The sequence below is a fragment of the Silurus meridionalis genome, chromosome 12 (assembly GCF_014805685.1).
Source record: "Silurus meridionalis isolate SWU-2019-XX chromosome 12, ASM1480568v1, whole genome shotgun sequence".
Classification (NCBI taxonomy): domain Eukaryota; kingdom Metazoa; phylum Chordata; class Actinopteri; order Siluriformes; family Siluridae; genus Silurus; species Silurus meridionalis.
In genome coordinates, this window is record NC_060895.1 from 2,782,312 (window position 1) to 2,798,379 (window position 16,068).

The 16,068-nt window shown below is 39.3% G+C and overlaps 2 protein-coding genes and 2 non-coding genes across 12 annotated transcripts; 1 reads left to right on the top strand and 3 right to left on the bottom strand.

Moving 5' to 3' along the window:
- Positions 1-3,441: 3,441 nt before the first annotated feature.
- On the bottom strand, positions 3,442-7,977 carry lamtor1 (late endosomal/lysosomal adaptor, MAPK and MTOR activator 1). Its single transcript, XM_046862859.1, has 5 exons — positions 7,727-7,977; positions 5,966-6,108; positions 5,783-5,860; positions 5,482-5,605; positions 3,442-5,361 (listed from the first exon to the last, which is right to left on the bottom strand). Exons 1-5 carry the CDS (start codon positions 7,766-7,768, stop codon positions 5,269-5,271), a joined length of 480 nt encoding a protein of 159 aa, XP_046718815.1. The 5' UTR covers positions 7,769-7,977; the 3' UTR covers positions 3,442-5,268.
- A 3,921-nt stretch (positions 7,978-11,898) lies between these two features.
- lrrc51 (leucine rich repeat containing 51) lies at positions 11,899-14,214 on the bottom strand. Of its 9 annotated transcripts, none has more exons than XM_046863115.1 (6): positions 14,185-14,198; positions 13,969-14,029; positions 12,831-13,434; positions 12,509-12,714; positions 12,270-12,418; positions 11,899-12,190 (listed from the first exon to the last, which is right to left on the bottom strand). In XM_046863115.1, exons 3-6 carry the CDS (start codon positions 12,883-12,885, stop codon positions 12,040-12,042), a joined length of 561 nt encoding a protein of 186 aa, XP_046719071.1. In that variant the 5' UTR covers positions 12,886-13,434; positions 13,969-14,029; positions 14,185-14,198; the 3' UTR covers positions 11,899-12,039. The 9 variants fall into 9 exon arrangements, with proteins under 9 accessions (XP_046719071.1, XP_046719078.1, XP_046719069.1 ...); XM_046863122.1 differs by having other exon boundaries at positions 13,165-13,434; positions 14,129-14,186; XM_046863113.1 differs by having other exon boundaries at positions 14,129-14,186.
- Positions 13,542-13,613, bottom strand: trnag-ucc. Its single transcript has one exon. It is a non-coding gene; the product is annotated as a tRNA-Gly (tRNA).
- Positions 14,215-15,772: 1,558 nt separating the features above from the next.
- trnag-ucc lies at positions 15,773-15,844 on the top strand. Its single transcript has one exon. It is a non-coding gene; the product is annotated as a tRNA-Gly (tRNA).
- Positions 15,845-16,068: the final 224 nt, after the last annotated feature.

A 16,068-nucleotide genomic window follows, 5' to 3' on the forward strand; every position in this document is an offset into this window, starting at 1 on the left:
GAATAAAATCACAGCATGCTCTGTACAGAAAGTTGTGCATTTTCACATGAATTAATATCCATCAAAGGCAATTAGTCAGTTTTGTCATATTGTTAATGTTAGTAGCAATAAACGATAGGAATTGAGACTTCCACTTGAAGACATCCTCTATAATTGTGTGCCTCCATCTTTGTGGCTAAATCCTCCCTCGGCATGAAGAAAAGCTTTACACACTCTCGGCATTCGGTCAGTTTGTTTCTCCGAACATTCAGCTGAAATACTTTGCAGTGCCTCCTAATAAACTTTATTAGTTGGAAATGTCTGTATAATCCAGTTCATCCCAGAGCAGTTCAATAAGATTTAAGTGCAGTGACTGGGAAGGACGTTTCATAATAGATATCACTCCAGACGACAGTTTGCTCTCTATATAACGCTTACGGAGCTACGCTTCGGCTCATGGTCTTGTTGTGTGGTGAAGTCGGTTCCAATGAGTCCAGAAAATCGCATGGTGTGATGGTGAGGTATAGAATGGGAGCCATGTTGAGTCCTTTCACTTTCTGGAAGAAGTCTTCCACATTCCCTGCTCCAAAACAGCCCCAAACTATTAATCTTTCACCTCCATGTGTGACTGTGGGGGTGAGGCAGTCTGCTCACGTCTCCTCTTCTGGTCTCCATCTTACTCCATCTTGCTTCACTTCGAGACAGAATTGTCCCATTTGGACTCCATGGAATTTTCTTCCAATCATTCACTGTTCAGTTTGTACTGTAGATACTTTAATGAATCTAGATTGTGTTGTCAGTGTGCTTCATGTTTTATCCTATAAAACTTATGCTATATGAGAAATAACAGTTCTTTGTTCATCCTGGTGTTGATATTCGCCTGTTCTCGCTTTCCGAGGTATTTTTTTTTTCAGCGTTCTTCAGACCAACAGATCGAGTTGCCCCAAGCGATTTAAAGTCTTCAGCAGGACGACATTTCGATGCGTTTGAGGCTTTCCAGCTCCAACAGGTGCCGAGCCAGAACTCTAAGGATCCAGTTACAAACCTCAAACTCCTTCTGCATGGCAACAGACTCCAGATATACTTTACACACACACACACACACACACACACACACACACACAGTACACAGCCAACACCCTCACCTGTGGCTGCCAGCCTTCAGCTCTGACACCCAAGGACTGATAAGAAAACGATAGAATCAAGAAACAATTCAGACTTCGACAAAACAGAGTGTCTTGTGCTCATCCCATAACTCCTCCTTCTGAACATCCTATAAACACACACAGGCATGTTCATATCACCTTCTTCTCAATGTTCCTTCCAAATGGAGCTCACACACACTAAAAGAAACTTTTAGGAATTAGGAAATAAACTTTTCCTGTGCCTGGCTGTCTTGGTGCTCTTTAGCATCGGCCAGTCGATCAGACGGCTAGACGGCCAGACGGATGTTCACAGCATACACCAGATGATCCCCAGGAGTTGAAGCTGTTGCTGTAGTTCGATATGCTGTTGCATCCTGAGATGTTTTTCTGTGATTAGGAGTGACTTTCTGTTACCTTTGACCTTAGTCTGAAGGACCAGAAGAACATTTTCGAAATCTCCAAACATTCAATACTTTGCCGTGCCTCTTGTAAAACTTGCCAAAGATGTTCTTCACTAGTTGGAGATTTCTTTACGATGCAGTTCATCTCAGAACAGTTCAATAGGATGTAGGTGTGGTGACTGGGCAGGTCATTCCATGATTCATATCACTCCAGATGACTGCATGCTCTCTGAATAACACTTACAGAGCTACACTTCGGCTCATCGTCTTGGTCACAGTCCAGACGGAATCGCATGGTGTATGGTAAAGTATGAAATGGGAGCCATGTTGGTTCAGGATTCTTTCCAGAACCTTCCCTGTCCTAAAACAAGCCCAAACTATGTGACTGTGAGGGTGAGGGAGTCTGATCACACCTTCTCTCCTGGTCTGTGTTACACAAGTTCTTCTAGAGACTAAACGTCCTGTTTGGACTCCACAGAACTTTCCCCCAGCCTAATTCTCTTGTCTTTGCCTGTATTTTGATGACTACAAACAAAAGGAACAATTGTTTCAACCTGCAGATCCTCCAATCACAGGATGTTTCTTGCACTATTATGTGTAGACTATAGAGACTCAATGCACTCATTACTCACACCAAGTCATTGAGATCATCTCAGATGTTTGGTCAAGTTCTACACTTGTGTCTGGATGATTTTACAGTGACATAAAAATGAGGAACATTGTATTATGGCTGAAATGTGTGTTTAAAATGAGAGTTGTTTTCTGATGTGATTAATATTGTTAATTTACATTTTTTTTTTTTTTTATGTTTACTTATCGGGACATCGTCTTTCTTGACCTACACAAATTATTTTGTGATTGTTCGATGTTTAATTTTATGAAGAGAAAAAAAACATGCTGTTGTTACATGTTCTATTTGACTTTTACGCAAAATGAAGTTTAATTATGTGAAAATAATTTTTTTTTTACTAACATAAAACTGTGCAGGTCGATTTTCACCCATAAAACAACAGATATCATTATGATTAATTATATAAAAAAAACCATAACCTACAATCTGTTATAGATCAGATAATAAATACTAATTATAATAAAAATATAATTATTGAATAAATATAATAATTAAAATGAAACAATTTTAAATAAAAACCGAGGTATATTCGTAGATAAGTCCACGTGGCTGAAAAAAAAGAAAAGAAAAAAAAAAAACACATTAAAAACAGTGTTTACATGGTGATCAATGCATAACGAATTGGGTTTTGTGATGAAAAAATATTGAATAATAATAACCGCTGAATTATAATAAATTTAACATATAAGCACAGCATAAACAGCAATATTTGCTTGTAATTTTTTAATGGTATTTCCTCCTGTTTTCTTCTGGACATTTAGTACTGTGTGAGGAAGACTAATGGATGAAGATGATCAGGAAAAGGTACATCTGTGGTTTCAGAAAAAAAGTGAGATGGTATATAGTAGTTATTAGTTTATTCGATCATCTCTCCTTTCTTTTGTGAAATGAAAAATAAATGTATGATTGTGTCTAATAAAAATAAATGTATGATTGTGTCTAATAAAAATAAATGTATGATTGTGTCTAATAAAAATAAATGTATGATTGTGTCTAATAAAAATAAATGTATGATTGTGTCTAATAAAAATAAATGTATGATTGTGTCTAATAAAGTGATTAAGTGATAGAATTTCAGCTTGTTTTTTTTACAAAATATATTTGAAAATTGCGATTTTAATGACGCGTATATAAATTGTACCAGGTCTACGCTAATTTATTTATTAAAAGTTGTTTTTTTCACGACATGTTCGACTGCGAGAACGAGAAGACCGTTGTTCCTGATGTAATGTTTGCGTCTGGATTACGCAAGCGTGACGCGTTACGAAAGACGGAACATCAGGCGTTTCTTTATACAAGTCTTTAATGCTTCATTTCTTTCAACAGAAGAAAAAAAAACTATATGCAGGTATTAACAGTGTTTAAATCAAACTATTTGGTTCTAAGCTAAAGGGGAAAAAACAAAACAAAAACACGATCGCCGTGCGCAAACAGAACAAAAGGGCCATAAAGCAAAATAACAAAAACAACTGCTACAGCGTGTTCAGTCCCTTTTGTGACATGGTGAAAGTTTATATACACACACACACACACACACACACACACACACACACACACACACACACGTGTGAGCCCACATAAATACGTTAAAAGAAAGGGGGGAAAATAAATAATTACAAACAGGTGATTATGGAAAAGAGGTCCGACAGTCAGATGGGAATTACGCATGTGCCAATAATCGATTGTATAAATATATTACGTGATATTTAACACCTAAATGACTGATATTTTGTAAATGGTGATTAAAAACGTTTATAAAGTGATAGAATGGATTATTGGCACGTGCTGACTGATCAGGCAAAAAGGGTAAAAGTGCTTTCACAACTCTGGATAAAAACGTCGGTTACTGAGGTTGTGTCAAGCACAATACTCCTCGCGCACACGCACACGCACACACACACACACACACACACATACACACACTGTATGCATGTTACAGTATGTTACATACATGCCGAAAATCATATACAATTTTATAAAGCCAAGTTCGGCCCCGCCCACTTCATTCTCTCTCTCTCTCTTTTCTGTAAACTCCTCTCTGTTCATCGGATTTCAAATCATTTATTCACAAAAACATTTACAAACATATCAGTAGCTCCTGAAACATTTCAGGAAATTGGCAAACACTCATTAGAAGGTCTGGAAAAAAAAATAATAATAAAATGAAATAAAAATAAAACTGCAGCAAATAAATTTCCAGAGACAAGACTCCGCCTCTGCTTTTAAACCCTTTACAAATATGTTAATGAACAAAATAAAAAATGCAATCAAATCTTCCAGTGGAGCTCATTAATATTCATAAATGAGACCTCGTGCCCGCCGTTGCTTCAGTTCAATGATTTGGAAACGTAACGTATTTATTGCGCAGCGTCATGCGAGCGTGAATATTCATTAGTAAACCGCGCCCCCTTTTGTCCATCGGGTCGGAGTCGTGGATATTCATGAGCTATTCGACTATGCTAATGATGTCCGGAAATGTGCTAGCCGAACTGTGGTGGAGTTGTTAAATGCAACCGAACACGAACACACACACACACACACACACACACACACACACACACACACGGGTTAATTAAAGGTTAATCGAGAAGAGTTGACTTGTACTTTTCCCCAAAATCCACGTGATTGAAAAGACACCGGGATATCTGGGTGTGTGTGGGTATGAGGAGGGGGTATTAAGGGGGTAAAAATGATGCATCTGATTGGATGAGGTAATACTTATAAGTTCCAGGCTTTTATATGCGCAAGTCACAAACAACCGGGCGAAACAAACCCACTGCCTTGTTTTTTTTTTTTCCCTTCAACATTTAGACTTCGTGCACAAAATAGTATCAATCGTCCATGTGCATGATTGGCTGAAACCCTGACGAAGTGAAGAGTCGCTGAAACCTTATCAGGAAGGAAAAGCAAAAAAAAATTATTGATTTCCACCATTTACCTTCAGCGCGAGTTGTTTGCTTGATCAATGAACCGAAACGACGTTTAGGATGAAAACAGCGTTAGGACAGGAGGATAAGCGAGAGGCGGAGCTTATCATCCCGCTCTGATTAGTTAGGACAAGGAAGGGGGAGGGGGGGGTGCATTGGGCAGAAAAGAGACTGACAGAAATGGATCATGGGATAGCAAACTGCACCACCAGCTCTTCTTTGGCGTCCACCTTGATCTGTGAGATGGCGCTGTAGGCGTACGCGGCCACCTTACACACCTGCCAAACACAGAGATAAAAGAGCCAGATCAACACTCTGTACATTTAACATGCATCTGTGTATGTGTATGTGTATGTGTGTGTGTGTGTGTGTGTGTGTGTGTGTGTGTGTGTGTGTACCTGCTGGATGTCAGAGTAGGGCACTAGTTCACTGGCAAGCACTTGGTGAGGCTGTGAAGTGAGTGAGGGAAGAGGAGGCGGCTTCTTCTGACTCAGAGTACCACTTAACACTGCCAGCTTCGTGCTGAAACACACACACACACACACACACACACACACACACACACACAGAGGGAAATAACTACAAGTGCAACGACGTTGAGGCAGGGCTTGACAAGCAGTCATGTAGTCATGATTGTGGTTTTTTTTCCCTGTCTTGTGCATAGATTTGTCCCCAACACACACACACACACACACACACCTGTATTGTCTGGCTTTGTCCATGTACTCATGTTGCTCCATTCCCTGCGAGTCTGCAGCTGATACATCGATGATGTTCCTTACAGAAAAACAAAATCAGTTTATATTTCCCTGTGACACTGATATCCTTACATCAGCACAATGTGTGTGTGTGTGTGTGTGTGTGTGTGTGTGTTTTTCTCACTGCGCTGTCTTGTTGATGATGGACAGTAGGGCCTGCTCGTCTGTACGGGTGGACGAGATGTTGGCCGGGTTCCGCTCCGTCCCGTTCGGCGGTTTGCTGTCTGGGTTCGGGTGCGGAATCAGCGGCTTGCGCTCGTCTCTCTCCTGTGGGAGAAAAAAAAATATAAAAAATAAAATAAAATAATTCAGCCAAGGTCAACCCCTACTGCAACAGAAAGCTGGAAGCTGGACGTGGCTGCAAGTATTTAATCATGTGTAATTTTTCCCCCTTATTGTGTGCGTCACTGCTACAAAATCAGCATACTGTTCTACAATACCGGTGTTGGAAACACAACCTCACACCCTGCTTCAAGAAAGAGTGCGATATCCCAGTCCACACAAACAAGACCGTCTCTGAAAATCTGTCCATCCTGCCTGCTGAGCTCGGCTGTGTCCCAAACGCCACCTTCTCTCCCCAAGTCAAATACTTCTCAATCTTGACCGATTAAAGACTAGAATTTAGGACACAGACTCCAAAACAGACTGGCAACCGACCGCTGTGTCCTAGAACACACACAGCTCTTGAGACGGCGCACTCATTTCGGGAGTCTGGTCTCGACAGCGTGGTTTAACGTGACTCACGCTCCTGTGACTGTCCTTTAGTGTGTCCACAAAGCCTCGTTATAGTGGCTTTGTCTGTTCCTTTTGTTTCTATGTAACAAACTTGGTTTAAAAAAAAAAAAAAAAAAAAAAAAAAAAGCAAGAACATAAAACAAGCAGTGTGAAGAAGAAAATCCTGTGGAGTCCAAATGGGACATTTGTAATGAAGTACCATTCTGTACTTCATTAAAACAAGACAACGAGCCGAAGCGTAGCTCTAAAAAGCGTTACTTCAAGAGAGAGAGAACAGGAGCGACATCCTTTATGGAACAGCCTGCCCGGTCACCGCACCGAAATCTTATTGAACTGCTCTGGGATGAACCGAATCGTAAAGAATCTCCAAAGTTTTCCAGCTGGATGTGTGGAGAAACTAACAATCCAGATGCTGAGACGGCGTAAAGCTGTTTGCGATTTTGCACTGAAAATAAAGTGCATCTGGTGAAAGGAAATCTTCATACCATTACAACTGCTGCATAGAAACTAAAGCAATGTTCATGACGTGCCACTCCAACACCATTTCTACATTTCGGCTGTAACGATGACAGATTTACTCAACCTTCTGACCAAACAGACCCACTACAGCTGTGTTTGGATCAGTGACAAGGTATTGGGGCGGTTCTATCTTTAGCCTGACTTTGACCCAGTGAAAGAGAAGCAGGAGGGGATTAGGGATGGTACCTGCAAACATTTAGTGCATTAGACTGAATTCTGACTGAAGATGAGTCACTGATTGATCAATCACTGTGTATATGTGTGTAGATTTAGAGATCAGGATTTGCACATGCGCAGAAACCAACTTCGTGCACACTAAGCATTTGAATACATATAACTATATTTTTGCATACATTAGAAATATACAATTATGCAAACATTATCTGACAATCTTCTCTTCTTACAAAAAATTAAGTGTATATTATATTTATCTTTGCTTTTTAAACCACAAACTGATGAACCCCAAAGAAAAGTCAGTCGAACCCCATATTTAAAGGATGACAGTCGTCGAAGCATGAGGATATGTTTACATTTATTTGTACACACCAATATTTTAATAAGTATTTCCTCTATAAACGGATACTTGTGTAGATTTTGGGTTTATCCCGCTAACATGCTAACAAACATTTACCTGTTCGGTTGTTTCGCTCTCGCTGCTGTAACAGCACCCCATCGCAGCTCGAGCCCACTCACACTTCCGGTGTCTCCCTCTGCGCTCTGATACACGAGGGAACTCAAACCCTCAACAATTAAATATATTTAGAGAAAAACTCCGAAGTGTTCCGCGTCTTCTCCAGGGTTCCTTCTCGCGTTAAGGAGTGTCACATGACACCTTTCTGCGAACACAAGGCAACAACGTGACGACTTCCGCCATTATAGCGATTTCCGGAAATGGGAACTACTTCCGGTTATGGAGCGAAGTCGGTTGCAGAAGTGCTAAAAAAATAATAATAAAAAAAAGGTTCAAAGAAAATCATATACCTTTTATTTGACTTCAGAATGTTTTAATCACAAATACAGATTCATTTTCTGAAAAACTAAATAAAAACAACATACAATTCAATTCATTTTTATTTGTGTTGCGCTTTTAACAACGAACATTGTCTCAAAGCAGATTTACACAGAAAATGTGATGATAAAAAATGTACATGTTCTTTATAAGTGTAAGTTTGTCCCTGATGAACATGTCGGTGGAGACTGCGGTGAAGGAAAAACTCCCCGAGACGGCATAAGGAAGGAACCTTGAGAGGAACCAGACTCAAGAGGGAACCTCATCCTCATCTGGGTTGAACCAAATGTCCATTAACTACAGTCCAAATCCATCCTCAAAGCTCCTGTTCTTACTCTGTCATTTACACTATACAGCCAGAAGTTTATGGACTCCACACTCGTGAACTTTTGAACATCCAATTCCACACTGATTGGCTCTTATACTAGCCTCCACTCTTCTGGGAAGATGTTCCGCTAGATTTTTGTGAGATCCCATTCATCCACAAGGGTGTTAGTAAATCCAGGTACTGATGAAGGTGAGGTGAAGAGGCCTGGGTGATGTACAAATTTGTGTAGGTCAATAGAGTTAAGGTCAGAGCTCTATAGCAGGAGCTCTTCCACATCTTCCAACCCATATGAAGCATATCTTCATGGGCATTGTCGTGCTTGAACAGATTTGGGTCTTCTATACGTCCTATATAAAATGTGTGCCTCCAAACTTGTGGTATCACTTTGAGGAGCGCATATGGCTGGAAAAGTCTGGTGTCCTGATTCTTTTGACGCAATATTTTCAAACTAATAATTACTCACTGAGTTGAACATCCAATTCCACATCGAGTCCCCTTTTGCTCTTATAATAACCTCTTCTGAGAAGATGTTCCACTAGATTTTCGAGTGTGGCTGTCTGGATTTGTGAATGCAATAGTGTTATATGGTTCTCTAATCCGTCCAAAAGGTGTTCATTAGGTTTGAGGTCTAAGCTTTATAGCTTCCACTTGAAACCATGTAAAGCATCTTCATGCAGCTGTCTTTCTGCACAGGGACATTGCGATGCTGGAACAGGTTCGGGTTTCCAAGTTTAAGTGAAGGAAAAATGTCATGCTACCACATCCAAAGACATCCTGTACAATTGTGTGCTTCCGACTTTGTGGTAACAGTCAAGTCGAGTCAAGTTTATTTCTATTGCGCTTTTCACAACAGACATTGACTCAAAGCAGCTTTACAGAAATCAACAGTGAAGGTGAACGATGTGTATTAATCCCTGATGAGCAGCCGTGGTGACCGTGGCAAGGAAAAACTCCCTTAGGTGTTATGAGGAAGAAACCCTGAGAGGAACCAGACTCAAAAGGGGAACCCATCCTCATTTGGGTGACATCAAGAGTTTGATCATAAATCTTTAAACAATACAGAACACTGGAGAGTGAGAACTAACATGAGCACTGGAGTGTGTGATTATGAGTAATGTTCTTTCTACAGTCTTATACAGTCATTTAATGTTATAGAACTAGAAGCTACTGAGCAACTCATAAAATAGCTCAACATTTGAGATCATCATAAATCCAACACCAGAGCCATGCCAGAGCCTTTAAACACTTAAAAAGGTCTAATGTCCAAACGCTAAATGAGGTGGAGTCAAGATGGCGCTGGTACGTCTCTAGATGGTTCGGGATGTTTGCGGGGTTGCCATCTACTTCTTTAATGGTCGATAATCTTCATGAGGTGGGACGTGACTGGAGCAGGAGCAACCTCAGGATGCCTCAGTCATGTGTAATTATTTAATTATTAACTATAACTAACAATTATCTATTTATTTGAATGAATTACTTGTTGCTGTTATAATAAACTCCACTCTTCTGGGAAGATGCTCCAATAGATTTTGGGGTGTAGCTGTGAGATCTGTGATCATTCAGTTTTGAGTGTTAGTGTGATCATGTAGTGGTGTAGGTGAGGTGAAGAGGCCGGAGGGTGCAGTTGGTGTTCCTGTTGTTTATTTTTATTCATTTTTTATACTATTTGATATCTAATATTAATATTTATTTTCTATAATACTTTGTGATTTTTTTTTTAATACTAATATTTTATACTTTTATACTTTGTATTTCTTATTTCATTGTATTTTTTTTTTTTTTGCATTTGATGTTCTATTTATATATTTATTTCTTGAACATTCTTCGGTATTAGACAGTCATAAAAAAGCATAACATTTTGTAAATGACAAATAAAATGTAATTGGATTGGATTGGATTTGAATTCGTCCCAAAGGTGTTCAACAGGGTTGAGTTCATGTCTTTTTTTTTGGAGGTCACTGGAGCACTTCTACTCTAACATTTATACAGTGTCATCATGGAACTCGGAAAATCTTAATGCTACAATAAAAGACATTCTGTACCGATTCCAACATTGGGGCGACGGTTTTGCAGTAGAACCAAGTCAAGTCAAAAATCAAGTCAAGTTTATTTCTATTGCTTTTCACAACAGACATTGACTCAAAGCAGCTTTACAGAAATCAACAGTGAAGGTGAACGATGTGTATTAATCCCTGATGAGCAGCCGTGGTGACCGTGGCAAGGAAAAACTCCCTTAGGTGTTATGAGGAAGAAACCCTGAGAGGAACCAGACTCAAAGGGAACCCATCCTCATTTGGGTGACATCAAGAGTTTGATCATAAATCTTTAAACAATACAGAACACTGGAGAGTGAGAACTAACATGAGCACTGGAGTGTGTGATTATGAGTAATGTTCTTTCTACAGTCTTATACAGTCATTTGATGTTATAGAACTAGAAGCTACTGAGCAACTCATAAAATAGCTCAACATTTGAGATCATCATAAATCCAACACCAGAGCCATGCTAGAGCCTTTAAACACTTAAAAAGGTCTAATGTCCAAACGCTAAATGAGGTGGAGTCAAGATGGCGCTGGTACGTCTCTAGATGGTTCGGGATGTTTGCGGGGTTGCCATCTACTTCTTTAATGGTCGATAATCTTCATGAGGTGGGACGTGACTGGAGCAGGAGCAACCTCAGGATGCCTCAGTCATGTGTAATTATTTAATTATTAACTATAACTAACAATGATCTATTTATTTGAATGAATTACTTGTTGCTGTTATAATAAACTCCACTCTTCTGGAAAGATGCTCCAATAGATTTTGGGGTGTAGCTGTGGAGATCTGTGATCATTCAGTTTTGAGTGTTAGTGTGATCATGTAGTGGTGTAGGTGAGGTGAAGAGGCCGGAGGGTGCAGTTGGTGTTCCTGTTGTTTATTTTTATTAATTTTTTATACTATTTGATATCTAATATTAATATTTATTTTCTATAATACTTTGTGATTTTTTTTTAATACTAATATTTTATACTTTTATACTTTGTATTTCTTATTTCATTGTATTTTTTTTTTTTGCATTTGATGTTCTATTTATATATTTATTTCTTGAACATTCTTCGGTATTAGACAGTCATAAAAAAGCATTACATTTTGTAAATGACAAATAAAATGTAATTGGATTGGATTGGATTTGAATTCGTCCCAAAGGTGTTCAACAGGGTTGAGTTCATGTCTTTTTTTTTGGAGGTCACTGGAGCACTTCTACTCTAACATTTATACAGTGTCATCATGGAACTCGGAAAATCTTAATGCTACAATAAAAGACATTCTGTACCGATTCCAACATTGGGGCGACGGTTTTGCAGTAGAACCAAGTCAAGTCAAAAATCAAGTCAAGTTTATTTCTATTGCGCTTTTCACAACAGACATTGTCTCAAAGCAGCTTTACAGAATTTAAGAGTGAAGGTGAATGGTGTATATTTGTCCCTGAAGAGCAGTAAAAAATAAAAAACTCCCTTAGATGACATGAGGAAGAAAACTTCAAAAGAACCAGACTCAAAAGCATCCTGGACCACATACAGATGTGATGGTCAGGTGTCCACGTGCCTTGGAATGTAATTGCAAATTACTTCTTCGAAATGTTTTCTGCGCTGCGATTGGTGGGTTTGCGGTTCCTTGGGGGCCTGTGCCAGATGGAGGCCATGATTCGGTCCTGTTTGGTGATGACGCTGAAGTCCATCATCTTCAGATGAGGCAGGGCGGTGATCACGTAGTTTCTAATAAATGAAGTGAACAATCAATAAATATCGGAAAGTTTTAACCTACATGCTACAGATTAGGCAGTATGACCTTCACCTGTAACCCTGCTCCGTCTCGATGCTGTTTCCGTGAAGTGTGATGGTGTGCAGGAGCGGCAATGCCCCGAGCTTGTCCACCTCAGAGAAACTGCACATCGAGTTGCCATGTAGATACAAAACGCGCAACTCCGCCAGCTCAGTAAGGACCTGAGAAAACCAAACACAGGGTGTTGATGCTCTTACTGATTTAAGAGAACTCTTGTTTCCTTTGACATGGGTAAATCTGTGTATATGTACCGGGTGAATGTGTGTGATCTTGTTGAAGGACAGGTCGAGCCAGGCGAGTCTTTTCGGCTCGACGAATAAAGCAGACAGCGTCTCCATGAGTCCGGTCGTGTCGGTTAAAAGGTTGTTGTTCAGACGGAGTGCCTGGCTAGCAAACTTTCCCTCTGAGGTTCTCCAAGGTACACGCATTCCCTTGTTGGGCTCTTCTGCAAGAACATCTGACACACACATTCATACATCGGCATCAAGTTGTATAATGTGGTATAAAATATTAAACATGTCGGATTACTTTACTCCAAATCCCGAAAACCACTGTGGCCTTACAAATGCAAACCTGCATCTCCAAGGTACTGATCTGCTCCAGTGACTCTCCAAACCTTATAGCTCATCTTGGTGTTTACTTGTTTAATACCTGTTTCGCCACTTCGATCCTGTTTGCATGACTTCTGCCTGCTTTTGGATTCAGATTTACTTGGATCAATAAATACTCTGTTTTAAAGGCATGTACATTCGCTCATCTGAGGTTCATGATGCATTCTATACCAGATAATAAAAAGATATCTAGCTCCATAGCTTCTCGTCTACACCCTTGACAGAAAGGAGAGTATTCGATCAATATGCATTTTATTTTCCATTTGTAAGAAATAAATTCTATATATTTTTTTTACTCAGTTATCTGAGTGTTTTCAGCCAATATTCCATCAATTCAAGAGATAAGGGCCATATTGTGGTGTCTAGACGACCAAAACTGCAGCTCTTGTGGGATGTTCCTGGTCTGCTGTGTCCAGTATCTTTCAAATGTGGTCCAAGGAAGGAACAGTGGTGAACCGGTGACAGGGTCATGGGCTTGTTGATGCATGTGTGGAGCGAAGGCTGGGCCAGGTGGTCTGATCAAACATACGCTGAAGTTCGTGCTGTTGATGATCGACAGGTCAGAACTGTTTTAGCAGCAAAAGGGGGAGCAACATAACAGTGGTGTTAAAGTTATGATTGGTATATAAGTGTTTAAACTAAATAAATGTAGAATAGTAAAGCAAAAGTTTCTTGCGTTGGCCGGGAATCGAACCCGGGTCAACTGCTTGGAAGGCAGCTATGCTCACCACTATACCACCAACGCACGTGCAAAACAAAAGCGAAAGCGATCCAAAACAAACGCTCAATAAATTGTATTTATATAATTATTTTAATTATTATTTATTTCACGTGCCTTCAAAAGATGACATACTTCGCATTAAACGGTCTTTACATTCTAAATACTATAACTCTTAAATATACAATTCACTTCCGGACTACACGTCATCCCAGTCAATCACGTGACTACCCGGACCAATCAGAGCACACGGCACTTTCCCAGTAATTTAAGTTGGTCTTTTCCCCTACATAAATACACCTAATTTCGTATAATGCTTTAAAAACGTTTACTACAAACACTAATTAAAATGTTTTTCGGTACATTGTTTTTGTTCACGCACCTTCTACTGAGCACAGATCTTTAAAAGAGAAGTCCACAGGAGCCCTGAACATGTCGTTAATCTAAACTCATTAAATAAAACACAAATATATACATTTTAACGCCAAAATTATTTTTATGATATATTTCAAAATGTATATTGTCTTTAAACACTAAACAACCTTCTATACAAACTAACCACCGGAGAGCAACCTGTGTACCAAACATGAACGGTTACCTAGGGAAACGAGCTGTACAGAAAGATGGGAAATGTAGTTCTTATCAAGCGAACACACAAAATGGCGAACTGCTTCGTTACACTTTGAACAGAATAGTTTTTTATGTTAACTGTATTTTTGTTTTTACATAGAAAAAGTTTTATAATATGAACTCCTGGAGATCCTGTTGCAAGATATGATGCGTAAATGTATGTATAACTATGAAATAATATTAAAAAGTAAGAAAAATCTGCATATTTAAAAATATGTTAAATAGCTTAGTGCTCTTTGGGTCTGTAGTAGAATTTGGAGCACTTCCAGACGCGGCCGCTAGATGGAGACAAAACGCAGTAAATCAGGACATACTTACTCGCTTCATTGGGTTGGATGGGAATTGGGTTATGAGTATGAAATGAAGCTGTTGGACCATAATCGATGGCAAAGTTCAAGTAACATTTATCTAAAGTAGATTATAGCCTCTGTAAACAGTTCTTCCCTCCCAACTCCTTCATTTTTTTCTATTTCCTGTAGAAATTAAGAAAAACAAATACCGCAATCCATCAGGTTACTGAGGACCCACCACCAAGCGTGATCTTCTTGGTCCTTGAAATATATAAACATGTAAAGCTCTTGACGCTGGAGACTCCATCCATAAATGTTAAATAAACATCCCTTTTAGAAAACCAAGAGAAAATCATACCAAAGTTTCTGTTCCTTTGTTTGTCTTTTTTTCATCTGTGCAAGTCTCTATAAATAAATGAGTATAAATATAAATTAGTTATAATACTATAGAAAGAACAGCTGGGACTTTTGATGTCCTAAACGTAGGACAGCTGCAAAGGATGTGGTCGTTCAGTGGTTAGGATGTCGGACTTTTGCTCAGAAGGTTGTGAGTACAAATTCCGTTCTCAGGAAACGCCAGAGGAACCTTCTAGAGCCTAAATATGTAAAACGTTTAAAGAAATTTCAACATGAAAATGCTCCTGTGCACAAATCCTGCTCCGTGAAGATATGCTTTACATGGGTTTTAAATGTGGAGGATCTCCAACCCTATTTAGGATGAACTGAAATGCTAACTAAAACCCATGCTTCCTCACCTCACCTACATCAGTACCTGACTTTTCTAACCTTTTCTAATTTTAATGAATGAAATCTCACAAATCTTTACAAAATCTAGTGGAACATCTTCCTAGAAGAACGGAGCTCATTATAAGAGCAAATCGGGACTAAATGTGGACTGGCAATGTTCAGCAAAGAAACGCATACCGATGTTACGCTCAGGTGTCCACAAACTTTTGGCTGTATAGGGTATGTTCTGTATCTTTTTTCTATGATCAGAAACAAAAATACACACACACACACACACGCACACACGGTGTGTCACAGAAAGTGCTTCTTCGCTGAGAAAGCAAGGCCTGATTTTTCAACAAAGAAAACCAGTTTACACACACACACACACACACACACACACACACACACATTCATTACAGACTTCTGCCACATATCCAAGGCTACAGTTTTCTCAGGTCATGTGATCACTCTTCAGGAATGTACCACTCCAGATGTTGGACTTTTCAAAAAGCTCTTCTATGTTCAGCTTCTCCACATGCGTTGGTGGTATAGTGGTGAGCATAGCTGCCTTCCAAGCAGTTGACCCGGGTTCGATTCCCGGCCAACGCAAGAAACTGTTTTTGCCTTACAATGCTAAATGAATTGAATTTAAGACTCATATATTGAATCTAATTTGCTAAAATGATCAAATACACATTATGTGGCGTAGATTAGCTCAGAGATCGGCAAGTCGTGGAAGAGTTGCTACGGGGTCGCAAGAACGTCTATGGATTTGAAATTGTAATTTTTTGCTGTGCTTGTAAATTTCCTAGATTTCAGAAAACATCAAATAA

Bases quoted from the DNA above. Each gene is read 5' to 3' on its own strand.
- lamtor1 (XM_046862859.1), bottom strand. From the start codon at position 7,768: ATGGGGTGCTGTTACAGCAGCGAGAGCGAAACAACCGAACAG. The intron at 5,606-5,782 runs GTGTGTGTGTGT...TGTGTGTTTCAG, and splicing joins GACAAAGCCAGACAATACAG to CACGAAGCTGGCAGTGTTAA. The intron at 5,362-5,481 runs GTACACACACAC...TGTGTTTGGCAG, and splicing joins CCTACTCTGACATCCAGCAG to GTGTGTAAGGTGGCCGCGTA.
- lrrc51 (XM_046863115.1), bottom strand. From the start codon at position 12,885: ATGAGCTATAAGGTTTGGAGAGTCACTGGAGCAGATCAGTACCTTGGA. The intron at 12,715-12,830 runs GTTTGCATTTGT...TGTGTGTGTCAG, and splicing joins TCAGTACCTTGGAGATGCAG to ATGTTCTTGCAGAAGAGCCC. The intron at 12,191-12,269 runs GTGAAGGTCATA...TTCATTTATTAG, and splicing joins GAGACGGAGCAGGGTTACAG to AAACTACGTGATCACCGCCC.